The following is a 20,955-nucleotide window of genomic DNA, read 5'->3' as shown; positions in this document are numbered from 1 at the left end:
AGCATCTTCTATGGGACCTAGCCAATGACGACGCGCGGCTCGACGGGAGGAGAAGAGGGAGCTATAACCATCGAAGTTATGTGTGTGTGCGCGCTAGCTTTGGCGCGTGTTAACAAACAGACGCGGCGCGCCCTATTTAAAGAGACCGCGCCGTTTGATGAGTCAGTCAGTCAGTCAGTCAGTCAGCTTGTCCGTGTTTTGCGACGTATTCGCCGGTGCTTCGGCTGGACTCCCGGGGATCACCCGCTGCTGGCAAGCCCACGGACTTTCAAGGGAGCGGCGCTCGTCTCGTATGGCGGCCACATCGTGACTCTTGAGGCGTCGGACTGCAACAGTGCCCGGTGAACAATTTGGTGTTTGTTTATGTACTCTCTCGTGTTTCATCTGTTGTAAGCCTCTACGTTATTGGATACCTGTGTAATTGCATGCTTAGCGTTTGTATTCTGTGAACCTCTCGTCTATGTATTTCAAGTGATCTTGTGTATTCCTTTGTATCGTCTCTTGCTGTGCATAAATTGTGTTTTGTTTGTTACTTCTGACTCCGATCCTTTCTCTGGTTTGAACCGGCGACCGCTGGGCACCAAACGACCACCCCCTTCTGTCACCACAAGGTAGTTGAATTCCGGCTGAGCTGGCCACGCAGGTCGAGGGCATCTCCTTCGCGACCGGAACAGCTACCCCCACTCACTCTAAGGGTGTCTGGGAGTGTGCGCACCGTTAAGGGCGTATCGTTAATAATACCCCCCTAATTATTAACGGGTGACAATTATTCTGGCGTCCGCGACAGGACGTTTGGTGCACTCAAGCTCAGAGGACGGAGAACGAGTTGGAAGAATTTACGAAGAGGTCGTAAACGGTGTAGCAGCAGAGCGAGAGCAAGAGGTACCGCGCTGAAGCGGTCGTGTAAGGTCCATTGAGAGTGCTATGTATTAGCATTAAGCAGTTCAGATTGGAGATGAATCTCAAAGAGATTATTGCGTTGGGCCTAGGGAAAGGTCTTAAAGGAGCTGAACTGCGAGAATGGGTGGACCGAAAAGAAAGAGAGGTTCTAGAACAGGCTAAGAAGGAAAGAGAAGAGGCTGAGAAAGAAAGAGAGCGGCAAAGAGAAGAACGAGAGAAAGAATGGCTCAAGAAACGAGCAGAAAGAGAGAAAGAATGGCTCAGGAAGCAAGCAGAGGCAAAGAGACAAGAAGAAGAAAGAGAAAAAGAATGGCTCAGGAAGAGAGCCGAAAGAGAAAAAGAATGGCTGAGGAAGCAGGCAGAAAAAGAAAAAGAATTCTTAAAAGAGAGAGAGATCCTTCTCAAAAAGCTGGCTGAAGTTCGGCGTTTGAAAGGTATTACCGAGCCTCCGGAGGTTACCTTTCCTTATATTAGAAAGTACAGCGAACCAAGCGATACATTGACAGCCACAGGTACTGTAGAAACTGGCTCCAGCAGCCAGAATGAGGTTGTGGATCAGCGTGTTCTTGCAACAGAAACGTCAGATGACCTAACTGGAGCTCAGAATTCTCAGAAAAATGATATTGTGCCCTCCGAGACGACAGGTTGCAGAGAAGCTGCAACGGCAGCTATCGAGCCAGAAGGCTCATGCATGTACTCTTCACTTCAAGAGGAAGCGCAATATTCTAGCTCCACGTCTGGTCGCATGACTGACGGAAAGGAAGAGCTGTGGAATAACAGCGATGTCGAAAGCTTAGATGGAGCTGATGCTGAGGACAGCATTCTTGCCGAAATGCAAGAACCGGTTTCCAGGAACGGTTCGACCGACGAGGAGGCTTTACTCATTGAGGAGGACGAAATATTTCCCTCCGTTGGGAATGACAGTGCAGACAAGAAACGGAAACCGCCAGAAAGAGAAAACTGCACTGCGAGAAAAGAGTTTAACAAAAATTTTAAGGTACAGGATGTAACCAAAAGTGAGGATAATGAGTCTCTAGTTGAAAATGAGTCCTGCTTTGAGAAAGTACGACTGAAGGTCGTAAAGAAAAGAAAGAAAATTAAAAGGATTGAGGGAGAACAAAGTTCTCAAAAAGACGCTCCTTGCAGACAACAATGTTCTGATTATGCGGGTAAAACCGGATCAAACGTTTCTCGGCCAAAGGTGCGAATAAAAGTGAAAATGAAAAGAAACAACTTCAGACCTGCCAAGTCAGGTGAAATGGTGCCGGAAAAGTCAAGAAGAAAGAAAAGGAAGCTCAAAGCGCGAATGAGGAAGAACAGCAGGACACGCGTCAGAAAGAAGTACCAGTGCTTCGTAAGAAAGAGAACTGGCGCGCTAGGTAGTTTGAGAGGAGCTCACCTGTTCGAAGGAAGAGCCACAAGCCGTTTGTGGAAATATAGGCGAAAGCATGCCTTACGTTGTGCGCTACATATTTGAATAACTTTGTGGTTCTGTGTTGTTGATTCCTATGTGTATCCGAGAACAGTGTGTTGACATGTTTGTGAACATCATGGCATTGATGTGTGAATTTTGTAATGTGTTATGGCAGTTGTGAAATTTGTGCAATGTGTGTGATGTGGACATTTGCCCCATATATTTGTGAGCGCATGCATGTGCGCGCGATGTTCGTGGTTGTTGCGAATATTGTGGGACAATATTCTTTAAGGGAGGGGCAGTGTCACGAAATCGGCGCCCATTTTCATCAAGCCGGTACAGCGCTAGGCGCGCGGGGCGTCGCGTGGAGAGCATGGAGAGAAAAGCCCCTTCCCCGCGCGGGAGAGCGCGTAGCTTTTTACGCGTTGTTGTCACCCTCTTTCCCCTTGCCCGGGGAAGACGGTGGTTCATCGGCCTGGAATGCGCCAAAAAAAATCGAGCATCTTCTATGGGACCTAGCCAATGACGACGCGCGGCTCGACGGGAGGAGAAGAGGGAGCTATAACCATCGAAGTTATGTGTGTGTGCGCGCTAGCTTTGGCGCGTGTTAACAAACAGACGCGGCGCGCCCTATTTAAAGAGACCGCGCCGTTTGATGAGTCAGTCAGTCAGTCAGTCAGTCAGCTTGTCCGTGTTTTGCGACGTATTCGCCGGTGCTTCGGCTGGACTCCCGGGGATCACCCGCTGCTGGCAAGCCCACGGACTTTCAAGGGAGCGGCGCTCGTCTCGTATGGCGGCCACATCGTGACTCTTGAGGCGTCGGACTGCAACAGTGCCCGGTGAACAATTTGGTGTTTGTTTATGTACTCTCTCGTGTTTCATCTGTTGTAAGCCTCTACGTTATTGGATACCTGTGTAATTGCATGCTTAGCGTTTGTATTCTGTGAACCTCTCGTCTATGTATTTCAAGTGATCTTGTGTATTCCTTTGTATCGTCTCTTGCTGTGCATAAATTGTGTTTTGTTTGTTACTTCTGACTCCGATCCTTTCTCTGGTTTGAACCGGCGACCGCTGGGCACCAAACGACCACCCCCTTCTGTCACCACAAGGTAGTTGAATTCCGGCTGAGCTTGCCACGCAGGTCGAGGGCATCTCCTTCGCGACCGGAACAGCTACCCCCACTCACTCTAAGGGTGTCTGGGAGTGTGCGCACCGTTAAGGGCGTATCGTTAATAATACCCCCCTAATTATTAACGGGTGACACCCGGCGGGGCTTGTCCTTATCTGATTTGTGGAAACGAGTGAACCGGAAGTGGGGGCAACTAAAATTTGACCGCCAATCAGACGACTCTTAGTATGGCGAAAACGACACTTCTGAAAATGACGCAAAAGTACGTGCCCTGGTGGTGGCAGAAAAAAAAAAATAAATCCAATTTTCTCGGCAATAAATGAGTAATTTGCTCCCGAACGAACACCATTTTTGCCAAACGATGCTGACACGCCTTTCAAGAAAGGCGTCAGCATCGAATCTGCTTTAGGTGCCGACTCATCAGCCACGCCGCATTAGTTTTCCTGCTGCTGCCGCGTTTTATTTTCTTTTTCAGGCCGTGGGATGACCGGTTCCAGACTCAGAAATACATACCGAAGGAACATTTTTTCACTCCTTGTACTACTTCCCCTCTTTCTTCTTTCAAAGCAAAAGCGCATTTAAACCCCCGCTAGTGATGATCGCGCTGCCCAGACGAAAACAAGTACACGTGCCGAAACGTTGGCTCGGCTTGCGAACTGAGGCTCCCCCTCTACTATTAGAAAGACATACAAGCATTGACAGTAGTTTAGTGTACTGTAATGAACTATCTAGGCCAACTAGCCATCCATCAGTTGGCACCACCATCTTGTCCAGTGTTCCTTTTCACCTACCTTTTGGGTTACAAACCAACCTATGAATCTACAATGCTCACAACACTTATGGACAGGGTTGAATAGACATTCCTTTATTTTGTAACAACTAGTACAGAACCTGTTGACACTGCTTTCACAATGAAAACAAAGGTAAACAGGTGAGCAAGAAGTATTGTGCCACATCCCCAGTACAATGATTCTGGCAGTGATAATCTTTTGGGTGTGCCACTGCATATCGGTTTACTGGTGCCTACTCACCGGTCTAGGTGTAAGAAAAAAAAAAAAGGAAACGTTGCATGGAGGACATAAAATGCATCTTGCACATTTACAGCAGCCCGCCACTCAGCCAGAAACTTGCATAGCTGTCACTGGCCAGATAGAGCAGCCGGATGTGATATCTTCACTGCGCTACCGTAATTGTCACCAATCAAGGCTGCTTACTGCACCTCAGAACACACTGTGCTGTACAGACAACACAAGCTCATGAAAAAAGTACCCAAGCAAGTACTAGCAGATACTTTTCTAAGGACTGGTCAAAGGAATGCGAGGATGAAGACTGCTCAAATTTTGTACAGTTCTAATGACACTTCTAACTGAAGTTCTAGTACAAGGCAATAGCGTCACATTGCTCTCACCCATACTTTATATTCGAAATTGCAACAGATTGTGAACCAAGTCAGGTTTCCAAGATGGGGCAGTTATTCCACTTTGGTGCTGAAACACTGCCACACTTCTACCCTGCCAAGGACTTTACTGTGAAGCCAGTACTAGAAATGTCAGACATTTGCAATTACTCCTAATCAGGCCACCTCAAGTAGATTCTCAATACCAAGGTGCGCTTTTACTAATGCTCCATCTTGCTTGTGCTTTACAGGTTATTTAATGAAAATAACACATGAAAAAAAAAAAAAAAAAACTCGGAAAGGAAAGTGTGGGCGCAATGGGAAAAGAAGAAAAAGCCCTGAAACTGTACACGGATAATTTGCAGAAGTTACAATACATGTAAAACACTGCCCACTTGGCTGCTCATCTGTAACATCACTCACCTTCACAATATGGGCAAGTTCTTTTATAGAGAACAAACATTCAAGTATTAACAGTGCTCTAAACACGTGGAAGGGCTTTCAACCAACAATCATGTTTCTTGAGCAAAAAAAAGGAAAAACAGGTACGGACTGTTGGAAAAACTACAGCGACACACTCAATGTGACAGCAGCTAGCTACGGCTCTTGAGATGGTCTTCGCACCCAGGATTTGTCCGAAGTACAGTTTGCAGCGACCGCCGTGAAAAGTAATAGAAAAATCTATCCTAAAAACAACTGCCTAGTTTTTTTTTTTTCCCCTCTTCACAGCATAAAACCACGCTAAAAAGGTATAAAACTACAACTAGAGCAGAAGCTGCACAAGGAAGGGTAATGATCAGCGACAGGGTCTACTTTTATAAATCTCCAAGCAGGAAGGAGTAGCTTCTGGACAGATATGCAACGCTCATGTGTTTCCAGGCTCTGTACAACTGGTGCAACGTGCAGTGCAGAACTGTGCAAAGAACGATAATCTGCCTTAATTTATCTAAAGGAGTATAAAAGTTTGATTCACGGGAAGCTCTTGCAAAACGCAAGGCCGCGACAAGTAAAAAAGGAAACCAACCACCATAAAACTAAAGCCATCACTGTAACTACAGGAGAAGAGGAACTTTTAATTTTGATTGTAGTGTAAACCGCGTGCTAGCACAGCAAAGCGTGCACACAACTGACCTGTGAGTGAAAATTGATACCTGTCCAAAAACCTAAGTGAAGATGTTAACATTCAATCTTTCGTGGAACGACTGCCTCCGCCTTTGCCACCAACATGTCAAATATGATGACTTTGAAATGAATTTAAAAAAAAAGAAAAGATCACTTTCAGTGCTCCATCGAAAGACTTCAATAAGCTTGTCCTCTCACGCAGTATACATGTGCTCCATCAAATATGTAGAAAATGGTTAACTGCCAGCGACTGTGACATATTAGGCTACTACAATAACTTCCACTCGTCATAACTTGAGCATTTACACATGGCCTTCGTGAAAAACTAAAAAGAATGTAGAACTTCCACACTTCTTCAGCAGGCAGATAAACTATAATAACCGGGAAACTGCTGCACTCGGGTAGTAAAAAAATGACAGAAACAGAGCCACCTTGTTAAAAAGACTACAAACGCTGCAGCTCTGGGTACGCAAAAGCTCGGGCAGAAAATAAGGCCACACGTTCATCTGGCAGTATCGCAATTCGCAAATGATTTAAGCCACTGGAATGTCACGCCACCAACAGACACGGCCTTCTAGACGCCCATGCATAACGTGGTGCCACACCAAAACCGAGCTGTGGACAGCAAATGTTAACTCTGAGTGGACAGTGCATATATGTGTGCGCCCGAAATAACACCGCCCTCCACTGAGTTGCAGCCCCTACACCAGCACACGTGCTGCCAGACCATGTTTTCGCCAGGCTCGGTGTTGAAGCGCGGCTTTCCAGATCAGCTAGCCGCATCTTGCACCCAACCAACGCCGAATGAACAACCTATAGCAGACCACAAACAATGGGTCAAAGAGGACAATGGCTGCAGTCAATATGGCTCGGGTAACGAGAGGAAACCATGGGAGAACAGTGAGCAATGGTACATGCACCTGAAGGCTGGGCAAGAAGACGACCTTGGCAGTGAACCACAACTTCATGCACGCACACAACATACACACACAGTCAACAAACAGGGCAGGTCCTCACACAACATCAAAACGAGAAAGGAGTCGCTCGCCGCCGTGGCTTCGAGATGATGCCAGCCACCTCCACCACTGTTTCTTGAGCTCAGCTCCGAGTGGGATGACTACGACGACGACAACACCACAGTGCCACTCGCAGGCTAGATATAAGCGCAAGATCGGCAGACATTGCATTTCCATGTTGTTGCGTGACAAACATGTGCCTCTTCTACACAAATAAAGGGTGGCTTTACTGTGGACCACCTCCAAAAATGCAAACCACTTGCCTGAAAACAAACACACAACGCTGTGCATACTGCCACCATCCTGTTCTGAGGCAGACAGCGAGGAGAGGAGAACAGTTAGGAAGGGGGGAAATGACGCCTCTTAGAATCACACATATCTGAAATACACAAGTAAATGTACTTCAAACATCTGCAAAAAAGGCAGTGCTGCAGTTAAGAACCCTTTTACACCCTTGCATTGTAAAGCACTCACCATCAAGGCTCACGATACTCAAACGAGTGCTCATATTGTGACCTATTTCCTGCTAATTGCCATGAATGCTTGTTGTGCCCATCCTGCGTACACAGCCTGAACACAAAGGATCCAGAAACTCGGTAACTCAACCTTCTTTCACATGTTTGCAACCGATTCTTGTAGCTGTCGTGATCATCTACTCACAAAGGCTTCTTTCCTCTAGCACTAAGGTGATGGTGGACATCTGAAATAACTCCTAAGGCAAACTGAGTTCTACATGGACATCAGCTGTACTTGGGAAGGCCTTTTGAAGATTTATTGGCAGTGACACATTTGAGCCCAGAACAGCCTGACTGCCCTCGCTGTTAACAGGCTAGCTTATCTAATGAGACTATATGGCAAGTATGACAATGTGAACGATGCCATGCATAGGTTTTACAGCGATAAACTGGCATAAGAGGCGTGATGAACACAGTGACACAGATGCATATATGGGAACCAGATGATGAAGTGCTTCATTCACACAAAGTGCAGCTGAGACATTCATACAGTACTGAAAATAAATAATGTGAAAAGAACTAACTTTATATAAAAGTAAAACGAGCACAAATGCCAAAAGCCAAACTTTGTTCATGTGTAATAGTATACTGAGTCTTTTACACTATGTAACCTCAGTGGTCTGAGCATACCAGTCAATAAAAAAAGCACGTTCAAATATTTTACGCTGCTGACCACTGACATTCATTGCTTTAGCTGTTTTTCAGTTTGTTTCAGAAAAGAAGAAAGCTTTATAGTAAGAGGACTCGGAACAACACATTCAAAGTAACAACTCAAAAACCAAAGGGGCAACACAAAGTGAATCGCAGCATTAACCGGAACATCAAATCACCTCTTTGCTCTTCACTTCGTGTGCCATTTCTCACACAGTGCTAGTTCTTTGCTTTTTTGACAGGCACGGAAGTCTGAAAACCTTGGCGTGCTACAAAGCCGCAACGAGTGTACATCCTTGTTAGCTGTGTGGCACCGAGAAGCACCGTGCTGCATCCACAGTAAATATTCACGGGGCCTCCGAGGCCGGCACCGGTCAGCACCTGGACGGCAGACAAGGCCGCACTTGCACTAGACTTTTCCGTGCATGAACACCGGTCAGGCTGAGGCAAGCAGCGCTTTAGTGTCCCAGAAAATAAAAGATCAGGAGGCTCACATTTGTGAAAAGCAACCAAACCAGCCTCGCCTAGGATTGCACTGGGATGCAAAGGACACCGATGTCGCCCTGCTCTAGTGAATGAACGCAACAGACCTTGACACCAAGAGCAGATGGGGCACATAATCTGCCCCAGAACAGGATGGGTTGTGGGATGCTCGGGAGGGGCTAAATCACACTACACGAGTTCTCCAAGCAGCAGCAGCATGGCGCTAGATGAGACGAAACTGCTGGATCGAGTGCGTTGCCACCATGGTATGAGGAAATAAATTATCGATGACGGACACACAAGAGGTCCCACAATGAGATTCTCATGGGAGGAGTCTGCTGGTGCCTTCACGGCAGCTGTCCATTTTTCACACCACTCAAAACACTGGCGAGGACCGACAAGTCCCGCTGAGGTGGGCTACCTAGAAAAAGAAAAAAATACGAGTCAGGAAACGATGACCTTAACACAGTGGAAGTGGCTAATGGATATATTTGTGCATACGAAGACACGTCACAGTTGGAACCTCGAGAATGATTTCAGACACAAGAGTATTATACCAAGCACCAAAGTATCGGTACATGAAATACTTTCATTTCACTTAGTGAAATATGCGTGCTCTAGCTATGGAGCGTGACTAGAGTACAGTCTCAGTGGGCCAATAAAACTTTTCCTTTCACCACAACTACCTGCACAAGGTTATAAGCACAGCTATGCCAAATTATATATTTAAACCTCGATGTAACGAACCCCTGTCTAGCAAACAAATTCTTTAAGGTTACAAAGTTTCTAAATTCCCCAACACCGCCTTTATTGAACAAACTGCACAGTTGAGCCCAGATATAATGAACCTAGAAATTTCGAATTATTACCCAGAATGAAAAAACAAGCTATCCCTCTGGATTATGGGGTTTAACGTCACAAAGAGACGGGCTATGAGAGACGCCGTAGTGGAGGACTCCAAAAATTTCAACCACCTGGGGTTCTTTAATGTGCACTGACATCGCACAGCACCTAGCTTCGTCGTGGCGGGCTACAAAGAAATACTAGTTCAGTACAAGCCCTCCGATGTCTACAATGCGGACGAGACAAGCTTGTTTTATCAAATGCTTCCTTCGAAGACCCTGGATTCGAAATGAGCTAAAAATGCCACGGAGGAAAGCACAATAAGCAGCAAGTGGAGGACACTGACAAATGGCCATTTCTTGTCATTGGCCGGAGCAAGAAACCACATTGCTTCAAGGGGGACCACACGCTGCCTGTCCAGTGCACTGCAAACCAGAAGGCTTGGATGACCCAGCCTATATTACCCAGCTGGCTTGAGGCCCCTTCTTAGACAGATGTAGCACCCATCACATTGAGGAGATGGAGCTCACAAACGTGCGGTTATTTATTTATTTTTTTTTCGCCAAATTGCACTTCTGTTCTGTGGCCGTTTGACCAAGACATCATACGGAGAATCAAGTGCAGAGCATACAGAGGGAGGTTTATTCAGCGTCTGCTATTGAAATCAGTCTCAAGCGTCTCACCGACAAGGCCTTGTTCATGGCCACTGCATGGCCGCTGCATGGGTTGCGATGTTTCCGGCCATGATTATCTTTTTTATGTACAGGGGATTCACTAACACCCAGGCATCACGTATGCATTCAGATTCAGTCTCCAGATGAAGATTTGCACAAAGGCACAGCTGACGATGATACTCTGCCATCGCGGTGCCGTAATCGCTGACCAACGCGTAGGGTGCACTTCGTGCCGTCAACAACTACATCCCAGATGGCCCGAGTGTCAACGAGTTCCTTCATACAGATGACGATGTAGTTGCCCATGAAGAAATGACCGACGAGGCTATCATCAGCAGCACACGCAAACCCGTGAAATGTTTTGGACGCCTCTGACACCCTTTGCCCATTCTTAGGCATTCACGACAATGACATGGCAATGGACCACGTTTTGCAGTGTGAAAATACAGCAACGAAATCGCTGCAAGGCAAGGCTCAGCAAAGCAAACTGACTTTTGGAAGTGAATTTACATTTTGCAGGCCCTTTTTGCGTCTTTTCCATCTCATTCTCGCAGCAACAAAATTCTTGCAACAGCGAATCTTTTCACTTTCCCAGGAAATTTTGTTATTGCTGGTTTCGACCGTATTTTATTTTGCAGTAATAGGACTCGGAATAAGGCAGTACCATACGTAGACTATCTGCTATTGCTCTGCAACCAATTTCAAAACGGCTAGACAAACTAGGCCTAGCGATGACTAGGAAGCAGACAGCCGGAGTGCCGTCACCTGCAGCGCACACCGGTGGCACTAGTGCAGTACAGCTTGGGATACTACGGTTAGTGACATAACAGTTTGGTCTACTATGTGGACATGACTAACCATGGTGACCGTAATACAATTAAGCATGCCCATGTGACAAGGGTATAAGTGGCGCTGTTACGAAGTTATTCACGATAATGGTCTAACCTTTTGATGAGTACCAAAACTCTGGTTTTAAAGCTTGTTCTCAACTCGCAACGAGTGGATAATAACCAAAGGCGGGGATATTTAAAAATAAATGAAATATTACAAGCATCCGGAGGAGCAATTTGAGGGTATTCTATTGTTATGAAGCACGGTGGAATATAAGCGAGGCGGGACAACGGCACGCTATCAGCATTCTGAGCAAAGTAACAGGTGCAGTTCTACTAACTCGGTAAGATGACAGAGGGCGCACGAGTCTATGGCCCGTTTTGCGTCACGCTGGTGCCTGCATGTCGGCTTTCCTTTGGCGACACTTTTGCAAAACAGTTGCTAATTTGCTTTGTTTGCAAATGAATTTATTAAAAAAAGCTTCATGCAACCGTGCAATCAGTACATGCTTTGTGCCGTTCTGCGTGGACATAAGTCATATGACAGGTATTCTGTTTACAAGCCAGCAGATGATGAAGTGAGGCTGGAAGCATGGAGACTGGCGATACCACGCAAAGACTTGAAAGGATTGACCGGGTGTGTGACACATTTTGCCCCTCATTTTATTTGAAACATAAAGACTGCTACAACTGATTGGCCATGCTGAAATAATGGCCATGTGCTCAAGTCAGGTACAAGGAGGTAGGCCTCGTGAAAAGTTATTTGTTTTGTGGAGTTCCAAGTCCCAAAGCGACTCAGGCTATGAGAGAGGCCGTAGTGAAAGGCTCCGGAAATTTTGACCACCTGGAGTTCTTTCAAGTGCACTGACATCGCACAGCACACGGGCGCCTTGCTTTTCACCTCCATTGAACGGGATTCGATCCAGCATCCTTGGGCACAGTAGTCGAGCGCCGTAACCACTGCACCACCCCAGCGGGGCCCTCGTGAAAGGTGCTGTGCCTAGTATTTTTGAAGAGGCGGTGAAGCACTTGTCCACGAAAGTAAAGAGCCCTCGCAAGCACGTAAGGCGACAGTCTCATTTTGTTCCTTTGCCGTCTAGCAACTCTTTCTATGTTTAATTGGTGCATTCTGATCGAGTGGCAGTGACTCATCGCACTGCGGCAAGCACTGTCATCGAAGGCGAGTTGCCACCTTGCTTCATTCCTTCCTCCTATCTAACTTTTCATACAAGTGCCAATTTTATCCCCGCACTCGTCCCTGCAATGAAGAATGTAGCAAGGGTAGCCACCTGAAAGCGACCTTCATGAGGCAGCTGTCCCAGCCACAGTAGTGTCCTCTGTCGCCTGCGGCTGCTGCTGCGGCTGTGTCTGTGGCTGTGCGGCCGGGATGTCGAAAATCTCGGCGAACAGTGGGGGCAGGCGCAGGGCGTGCCAGTGCGGGCGCAGCCAGGCCAGGTGCCGGGCATGTGCCAGCCCCAGGGCTCGCAGGGGCCCTAGCAGGGCCAGCGCTCGGCCGGGGAGACCCGGGTCCCCAGGGTGGTTGCGGCCCGCCTGCAGCCGCAGCGCCTCACATAGCCGGCTCTGGCCCAGGTCAATGGCCTTGCTGTCATACAGGCCGCTGCGCTCTGCACGAGTGGGATGCAACACTTATTTTCTGAACCTTTTCGTTCCATATAGCTAGCAAGTTTGAAAAACGCACCAATATGCCAATTACAGTGCAGTCCACTGAAAGCCCGATCGTTATAATCAATTATTGTTCCATATGGACGGGCAGAAAACACAAGAAAAAAAAGGAGGGGCACCTATTTTCCCATGCATGTAAGCATTGCCTACTTACCAGTAACGAGTGAATCGGGTCGAGCAATGCGAATCATCGTAAATTGCACGGAACACTGCATTGCAGGATACATAAACAGCCATAAAGCACGCTTAGAACAGCCAAAAATTCATGCTCGCTGAAGCTTGCCAAACGCTGCGAGCGTTGCTTGAAGCAACGCATATGATGGCGGCAGGTCCTTTTGTGTGCACGAAACTGATCAGTGTAACTGAATGGGCTGCAAGACATCCCCAGTCTTGGTGATCATGAAAATCGTAAGTGCAAATGCCCATATTCTTTCATGACACTTCCAACCTTGCCCAATGAATCTGGTGTTTCGCCTCAAGAGCTATCTTCGTCAGCTTGGTTGGCGCCATGCACAACTGGGCGATGGCGATACAGCCAATCTCTTTGTGCGGCGACAAAGGCAGCGATAGTGATGATGAAGGCGCGAATGTCCCCTAGCAGATTTCACACCAGTCCATTTTCTGCACTTATGCCAGGTTTTCATATCATCCTCTTCTTAATATTTTATTTTTTATCAAACATTCGCACAAACTTTCCAATCAGCTATCATATCCGATACACCGCCGATAATCGATTGCTGCATATGGTTTATTTTTATATAGGGGCAATGAAAAACTGATAAATTCCAAGAATTGAATTGTTATATCTGGTATCATTATAAGTAGAAGGTCACATTACTGCTGCTGGTGTAACCTAAGGACGGCGGTTCCAGATGCATCGAGAGAGAGAGATTGGGTAACAAGGAACGGCAGACAGGTCAGCCTGACGGACAGTTCTCTCGCTGGCAGCTGATGAGAGATGCAGCATGCGACAATGAATATTTGATGACACGATACAGTATCTGAGGTTTAAGGAGGGACATGGCTGTTTGAGACGAAAAGGAGAGCTATTTTCTGAAAACTATACTTTCAAAATTGATAAGTAATATTCCTTTAGTTTGCCAGACTTCCGATCGCACGAATCAGTATTTTGGCCGCATGATCCATTTATAACTTCAATATGAGCTGAATTCCATACAAGAATAATGCTTCTTTTTTTTTTTCGTGTCATGTAGCTCATTTTCCACAAGCGCGATTGCAGCCATTTTCGTCATGTTGGAAAGAGTGGCTTTTCTTTATCAATATCCCAGCACAAATGCCTTGGCCAACGTGCTGATGACTTTAGAATCCGCACAGAAAAAAAAAGTCCGAGCACACAACCCTATTCGTCTACTACTGCATGTGACCAAAGAGCACGCTGAAGCTTCCATCGCATGCTCCACCCCGCAGTGCAGTGCGACGATGTGTCTTGGTCTGAGTCTGGTCAACACGGAAGCTCACCACGGGACACAAGTTCCGCAAAAAAAAGTAAACTGTTTATAACATCCAGAACCATTCCATTCCTTCAGACAGCATCGAGAATAGTCCGCCCCCAGTGGCAAGAGATACCAAAGCCGTGGACCAGCGTGTGCCGAACTAGGCCTAATGAGGTCACGGACAAGTGAGTGTTCCAGACAGCGGTCACAGACACTGCAGTGTTGCAGCATGCGGATTTGGGGCAAGGAGAGATGGAAGGTCAAGAAAAAGTGCAAGTTCTTTCTTTAATGCAAAAGCTGGACGTTCTTCCTTGCACTGACCACGCTGCAGCCACTCCCGAGACACTTAGCCCTCAAGTGGACTCTGTGATGCACAGTGTGCAATGGTAACATCACCGTAGGTGAAGGCGAATGTGAATATGACTTCGCCGTGAACATCGTTGCATCGCTATCCCATGCACGTGCTGCGGTACCCGTGCTGCACATGGGTCGACGCGGTGCTCGACCCATGTGAATGAAAGCCAGAGAAGCTGAACCCATTTGTTGTGAACGTCCTTGCTGTGTGCTCGATGTAGTTAACTGGGAATCGGCTAACGGCTCTAAACTGTTTTTAGCAGCAATGAACATTTTCCACTTAGGCCTTCGCACCAAAACTTGGAAGGGGGTACATGAAGACGGAAGTTCGCGCCCGCGGCGGCTCTTAGTGCTAGAAGCAAACAACTCTGCTCGCGATCGGTCTGGTCCACAAACTCAAGCTTGGGAATCCCGAAAACAGAGTCCTGTCATACAAGATTTTGTAGTTGGACTAACTATGCTCCTGGCAACCTTTAGCCCCTTGGAGTTCAACACGTTGCTACATTTTTCTGCATTTATGATTAAAAATGGCTTAGTTTTTTCTCATTTTCACAAAACGCCAATTTTCGTCTTCTTACTAACTTGTATTACAAGCGATGTCTGCCTCTAAGGCAGGTGGAAACAATTTTTTGTGTGGCGTAAGAGTGTAAATCACACAATGTTAGGGACAAATTTCGGAATTCATACTTCAATGTTCTTCAGTTTTGCTCTAGATCGAACAATAGGATACCCACATTTGGAACAGTGCAATTTGAACTGCTCTAGCTTTGCTAATAACTGTTACGTAAAAAAAAAGTACTCCAAAAATTGTCTTTCATGTTCTTTCTAGTACCTAGCCTTGCGTCTACTTGAATTTCAGTAGTGCTGTTACTTTATTATGGTTTCTGCAAACTATGAGCAATTAATTTCTTCATATATCTTGGAAACTAATTGGCCCACTGAAAAATGAATTACATTGTAGACTCTGTGCAAGAAACTGAAACAGAATACCGAATTTCGTCAAATTTGGTCAAAAAAATTCTAGAGGGTACTTTGGACCACTAAAGTGCGATCAGGCGAGAGCCATTAAGCGTGTTGGATCGCAGCCCTTCACTACGGCACCTCTATCTCCCAGTCTTCTTTCACTCCCACCTTCCTCCCTTCCTTTATGGCATGGTACATGCGTTCGCAGAGAATTGTGACAGATACTGCGCCTTTTCTATCCTGTAAATCAATTTCAAACACCCCCGATGTCTGCTGTACCAATGCCTCCTAGACATCTGGGTCTGCTTCTGTTTGCTGTTTGGTGCGGCATTCGAGGAAGCGGCAAATGAAAGGCGCCGCACGGACGCCTGGATCGGACGCCTGGATCGGACGCCCGGTGGGGGTCAGCTTCGTATATGCATGAATCGCCTGGTGACATCATGACCTGTCGTGATGGTACATCGCACGCCCCTTGTCGATCACAACCAGCATTTCATTGAAAGCATCAAAGTTCAGCGGCGTTCTATAATTCATTTACAGGAAAAGAAAGGCGCAGTATTTGTCACTCGCGGAATCCCGCTATCATCTTCATGGTAGACAAGGGAAATTATGAAGTGTGTGTCACGATCCGGGGCGCTGCGCAGTTGGTAAAGCGCTGGGCTGGGGATCAGAAGAATGGAGGTTCAATTGCCGGTGGAGACAATGTTTATTAATTTATTTTTAACTCTCGCTCTCGAAAGTGTGACACCTTTGCTGACAACCTTCTGTTGACAACGATGAGGCATTAAAGGCGTTCGCCCTAAAAATTAAAAACAAAAAACAAAACATTTTTAGTAGTCTTGTCCCCCCACTTAATGCGCCAAATAAGCCCGAATGTCAGCGATCCTGCTTTGGAGGGCTCCGGTATAATTTTGACCACCTGGGTCTTTTTGATATGCACTGACATTGCACAGTATATGGGCAGCTTGTGTTTCACCCACATCAAACAGCAGCCAGAGCTGGTATCAAACCAGCGTGTTCAGGCTAAGAAGTAAAGGCAGTATATTTTATTACGACTAATATGATCATACTTTCATATGGGTTTGGATAATATGATCATGAAAATATTATAAGAACTCATGAGGATTTAAATTTCCCTCCAAGAGGTGATGAGAAAGTGCTGCTGGGGGGCTGTGACATTAGCCACAGAAACGTAATTTCAATTTCGGTACTACTCGCTAGCATAAATAACCCCCCTTTACTTTTCTCATTGAAAAGGGTGGGGAGCTAAGCGATAAAACTGCGGCTCCCTCGTTTCTATGAGCTGACTCTTTCTAGACACTAAGGACCAAAAAAGACCAATGCAAAATAACAAATCATTCAGAGCACATTAATAAAAGCAAATTCTATGATAAGTATCTTTCATTCTCTACCTTTTAGTGTGTTTTGAATAACACAATTTCCAGATAATATGATTTAATTTTCAATTCCCATGACAATCGTTTAGAGATTACATTGTACTGACCAACCACGATGAGATGGGAGTGGAGAAATGCAAACCATGCTCGATTAAATAACAGCTGCACTCTAATACTAGGGACAAACGAGCATACAAGAGAGTCGATAAAGACTGCAGTCATAATGCTAGGGACTAAAGAGCATACAAAAGAGTCATTAAAGCTTACCATTGGTGAGTAGCACAACAGCTGAGAAGAGGCCAATCTCTGTGTCATTCAGCTGAAGGTTGTTGAAGGCCACAAAGAAGTTGAACATCGCCGACACAAACTCATGCTGCAAAATAAACAGCAGATAATGGTATGTTACAATATGCTGTGGTGTGGCATATGGGTTTAACGTCCCAAGACACATTAGATTCATTTCAACCTACCGACAATTCTTTAATGTGCACTGATATCGCACAGTAGCGTATAGTTTTGCCTCCCCTTACTTGGAATCAGCAGTCGTGCGTTCCTGCCACTTAGCTACCACAGCAGGCAAAACAGCACATAAGAAAAGCTGATAAGAAATCCTGTAGTCAATGGCAACCACCCACTAAACTTACAAAATAAGGGTCGAGTGTCACGAAAAGCATGAAAGGAATGCAGAGGCGTCCAGGTGTTTTTTTTATGTCACACGTTACGATTCTACTGTTATATTGTTTATTATATCCACTTGCCTTTTGTTACTATATTTATAAATTCTGATCCTTATAATGCCACCACTATTATGAAATGCTTCTGAAAAACACTTAATAGCAAAAATAAATTTTGTCACTTGATTCTGTTCAAACCCAGCCAAAATGACTTCCGCATTAGTGCCAAGCCGAGTTTAATAAATGTTCCTCTTCTCCAAGATGACCCCAAATTATATCAACACAGCCACTGCCGTCAAGAAATTTTGTTGATGTTGTTGACCCTAAATTATGTTTATGGAGTAATTTTAGATCTGCTTCAAAATAATGCAACAATGCTGCAGTGTAAAAAAAAATTAAATGAAGACTAAGAATTTTTGCAAAGGCTTTTTGCAGTTTGCAATGAGATGACAGCTTTCCCCAAGATCTGTAGAGATAAAGAAAAAAAAGAAGAATGTGCATGTTTGGTCCTGAATAAAAGAATAATTTTATGTCACAATGTCGCTTTTTACACATGCTAAATGGCTCCAACATCAGAACTTGATGTGACGGAAGAAAAATGTATGTCTACTGATGCTGCAGTTGTCAACTGCCCTCACAGATGATGCTGAATGATAAGAAAGCTAGGGTTGAACAAATATTCTAAAGTTTCAAATATCAAAGCAAATATTTTCGGAGCATGAGAATTTATGAAAATAAACTGTTGGCAGTGGTTTTATGTTCGCTCTGACCCCACTCCATGGTCACACAATGCAGGGTGTCGGCACCCATCTCGTGAGCACACAACACGGCGGCCGCATTCACAAAGTCGACTTTCAATGATTGCGCGGTCTGGCATGTTAACGCACACGTGATGGGACAAAGCCCAGATGTGAAAACCACTCCAGAAGCCTTTCAGTGTGTGTTACTTTAGCTGACATCTTCTGACTTTCATGTAACAGACAATTTGGACTTAAAATTATGCCTCATCTCTGGAAGCGGTATGAAAGCGCAATCATGTGTGCGCAGTGCGGTCATAAGACCATATGCAAAGCAAATCGGGTCGGAGGAATTGAAGCGTCAAATGCGGCAAGTCTGAAATTTCAGTCACTCTTGCACGTCCCATTCTGTGGGATGCGCGACGCAGTGCCTCGTAAGTTTGGTTTATAAATCAGGTCTCAGAAATGGGTCAGCGACTTTTAAATTTAAAATCAGCACCACGTAAAGAACTGCATGGTAAAGGCTTGAGACTAGAATGTCTAGTTAAGTTTAGTTAGGTGCTGTTCGTACATTGCCTAATGCAGTTTCCAAAGCTTATATTTTTTTTCTGTTCCATTTTTACTTCAACTGCCTCGGTAAATTCTGCAACTTTCAGCATACGCTAATGAACTGGCTCTTCTTTACTACTACATTTCCAGTCGCAGACTATTTCCTTCAATTTGAAAATATTTGTTTCAACTCAAAGTTATTTGAACAAAACGGCTATTTGCTTCGTTTTAGCTTTGCACTGAATATTCTCAAGTTGCACATGCTCCAAAAATACACAGTTTGAACGAAAAGCTCAGAAAGCAGAAATATAACAACCTTGTACAGAAATAGCTCCCTTTTATGCAATAACTGCATACAAATTAGCATACTGGCAGAAACAGAGCTCCCATTACTAAAGTGGCAGATCAAAGAGAGTTCAAAGCATCAACAGACATCATGCAAGTTACTTTTTTGACCTAAAGCATAACTCTATACCGTATCTGCACAATGCTTACGAGCACTTTTTTTTCCCTAAAGTAAGCATTTAAAAATACATCTGCGTTACAATCGAACACAAAACTGAAAAACCTCGAAACCAAAACCAAAATTTCAAAACCCGAAACGAAGCAGCTCAGTAAACCACGGCCAACCACATTGCCATCGGTATCAGCAAGCCGGGGAGCTTCCGGTGAGCTGCCTCTGTTTTTTGGTCAAGTGTTCGTCCAGCCGCTCAATGTGCGCCGTGGTATCAGGGCTTAAATTAGCCCGCGAAGGAGTACAGCGTCTGACTCAGTGAGCAGACCCTGATGTGGTCTCAAGAGAGCAACGCCCGGGAATATTGCGAGATGGATTCACGGCGGATGGAAGGCCGTCCCTCTAGCAATGGTCATGCGCGCATTAAAAAAAAAAAAAAAAAAAAAGTGCGATTTCCAACCCTTTTGATGGTACTGAAGGTGACCTTTTGTGGTTCGTGGACAGCGAGAAACAGCTGTATCCCGACTCTGACAGCCTATGACGTCCGTGTCTCATGGTTGCGTTTGTATGTGCCGATTTTGTTCCATTAAATGTTTTAAGCAATTTTCAGACTCCTTGTGCACGGTAGAATCAGCGCCAAGTTATTATCATTTCCAGGTGTTAAATATTACTGCGTGTTACAATCGGGGGCGCATTAGAATTGTGCAAATACCGTACTACACATTGTACTAGCGACACTGGAGGCATACCGTTTAACAATGTAGGTATAATTAACCATGAAGCCATCAAATACCCTCACAAAGTGAGGCAACCACAGCTTCACACAAAACAGATAATGTCACCAAATGTAACTGTGTGGTGATGCACGGGCAGCTAGGCCAAAAGGATTTATCATGGAAAACACATGCGGCCTGCACAATGAGAGATAAGAGGGGCTAATTTTTCTTAAGCCTATACCGCAAATAAAGCTGAGCACTGCTCACATTGCCAATCATGGTCACTCGTTAATCAGGCCCCTGCTAACCAAATTACCTACAGCAGTTCATCAATAGCTATAGCACTTACGTCAAACATGAGTTCAAGCTGCTGCCGGATGAGGTAGGTGCCATCGCTGAAGGTCAGTGTGTCATGAGGTACACCAACCAGCACTCCTCGAGATACATGCACCAGCCACACTTCAAAAAAGCCGGCCTGCAAGCAAAAGATCCAAAACTCATCAAAGGTGTCACTGGACATGCTCATCATGCTGTGCCCTTCGACCAACATGCTCAAAGAAGGTTCAAGAATATCACGCAAAAACGCAGCTGTATAATAGATAGAAAATTATTACAATTAGCATTAAATGGCAATGCACTCCCCACCCCCCATGATTCTATGATCGAACTTCGTCTCCATAAGAGGTTGCCGCTGGTCATCGCTGCTACCGCTACACCGCTTCCGTAGAGAAGATATTTCTATTGACATGGCTATGAGGTACTGAAGGCAAAATCTCAAGCAGGTAACAGCCAACATGTTAAGGACGTGTTCATTAAGACAGAGATGTGGATGCCAAAACCACTATGCACGTCACTGGTGCCTATCACCTTCGCTTGCTTGAGGCTTGCCCAGTAACCAAAGAAGCAAGTGAAGGTGGACATCGTCTCGCTGCTCTCTTTTCTGCATACATGGAGCACATGGAGCTCCCTCTTAAATGCTCATACCTGCATACGCAAGTCGA

General features: G+C 45.5%; 1 protein-coding gene across 2 annotated transcripts in view; it reads right to left on the bottom strand.

Annotated features, from left to right (window-relative positions):
• Nucleotides 1-4,489: 4,489 nt before the first annotated feature.
• Nucleotides 4,490-20,955, bottom strand: part of Eip78C (Ecdysone-induced protein 78C) — a 134,143-nt gene continuing 117,677 nt past the window's right edge. For both annotated transcript variants that reach the window (XM_084601859.1, XM_084601860.1), the window contains exons 6-9: nt 20,304-20,429; nt 17,092-17,197; nt 12,263-12,598; nt 4,490-9,047 (exon numbers count right to left, since the gene is read on the bottom strand). In XM_084601859.1, the coding sequence (XP_084457985.1) occupies nt 12,276-12,598; nt 17,092-17,197; nt 20,304-20,429 (555 nt within the window). In that variant the 3' untranslated portion in view covers nt 4,490-9,047; nt 12,263-12,275. The remainder of the gene's footprint in view (nt 9,048-12,262; nt 12,599-17,091; nt 17,198-20,303; nt 20,430-20,955) is intronic.

The sequence above is a fragment of the Amblyomma maculatum genome, chromosome 4, assembly GCF_055883805.1.
Source record: "Amblyomma maculatum isolate TAMU_Amacu chromosome 4, ASM5588380v1, whole genome shotgun sequence".
Lineage (NCBI taxonomy): Eukaryota > Metazoa > Arthropoda > Arachnida > Ixodida > Ixodidae > Amblyomma > Amblyomma maculatum.
Note: the sequence above shows the minus strand (reverse complement) of the source record. Positions and strands in the feature narration are given on the sequence as shown.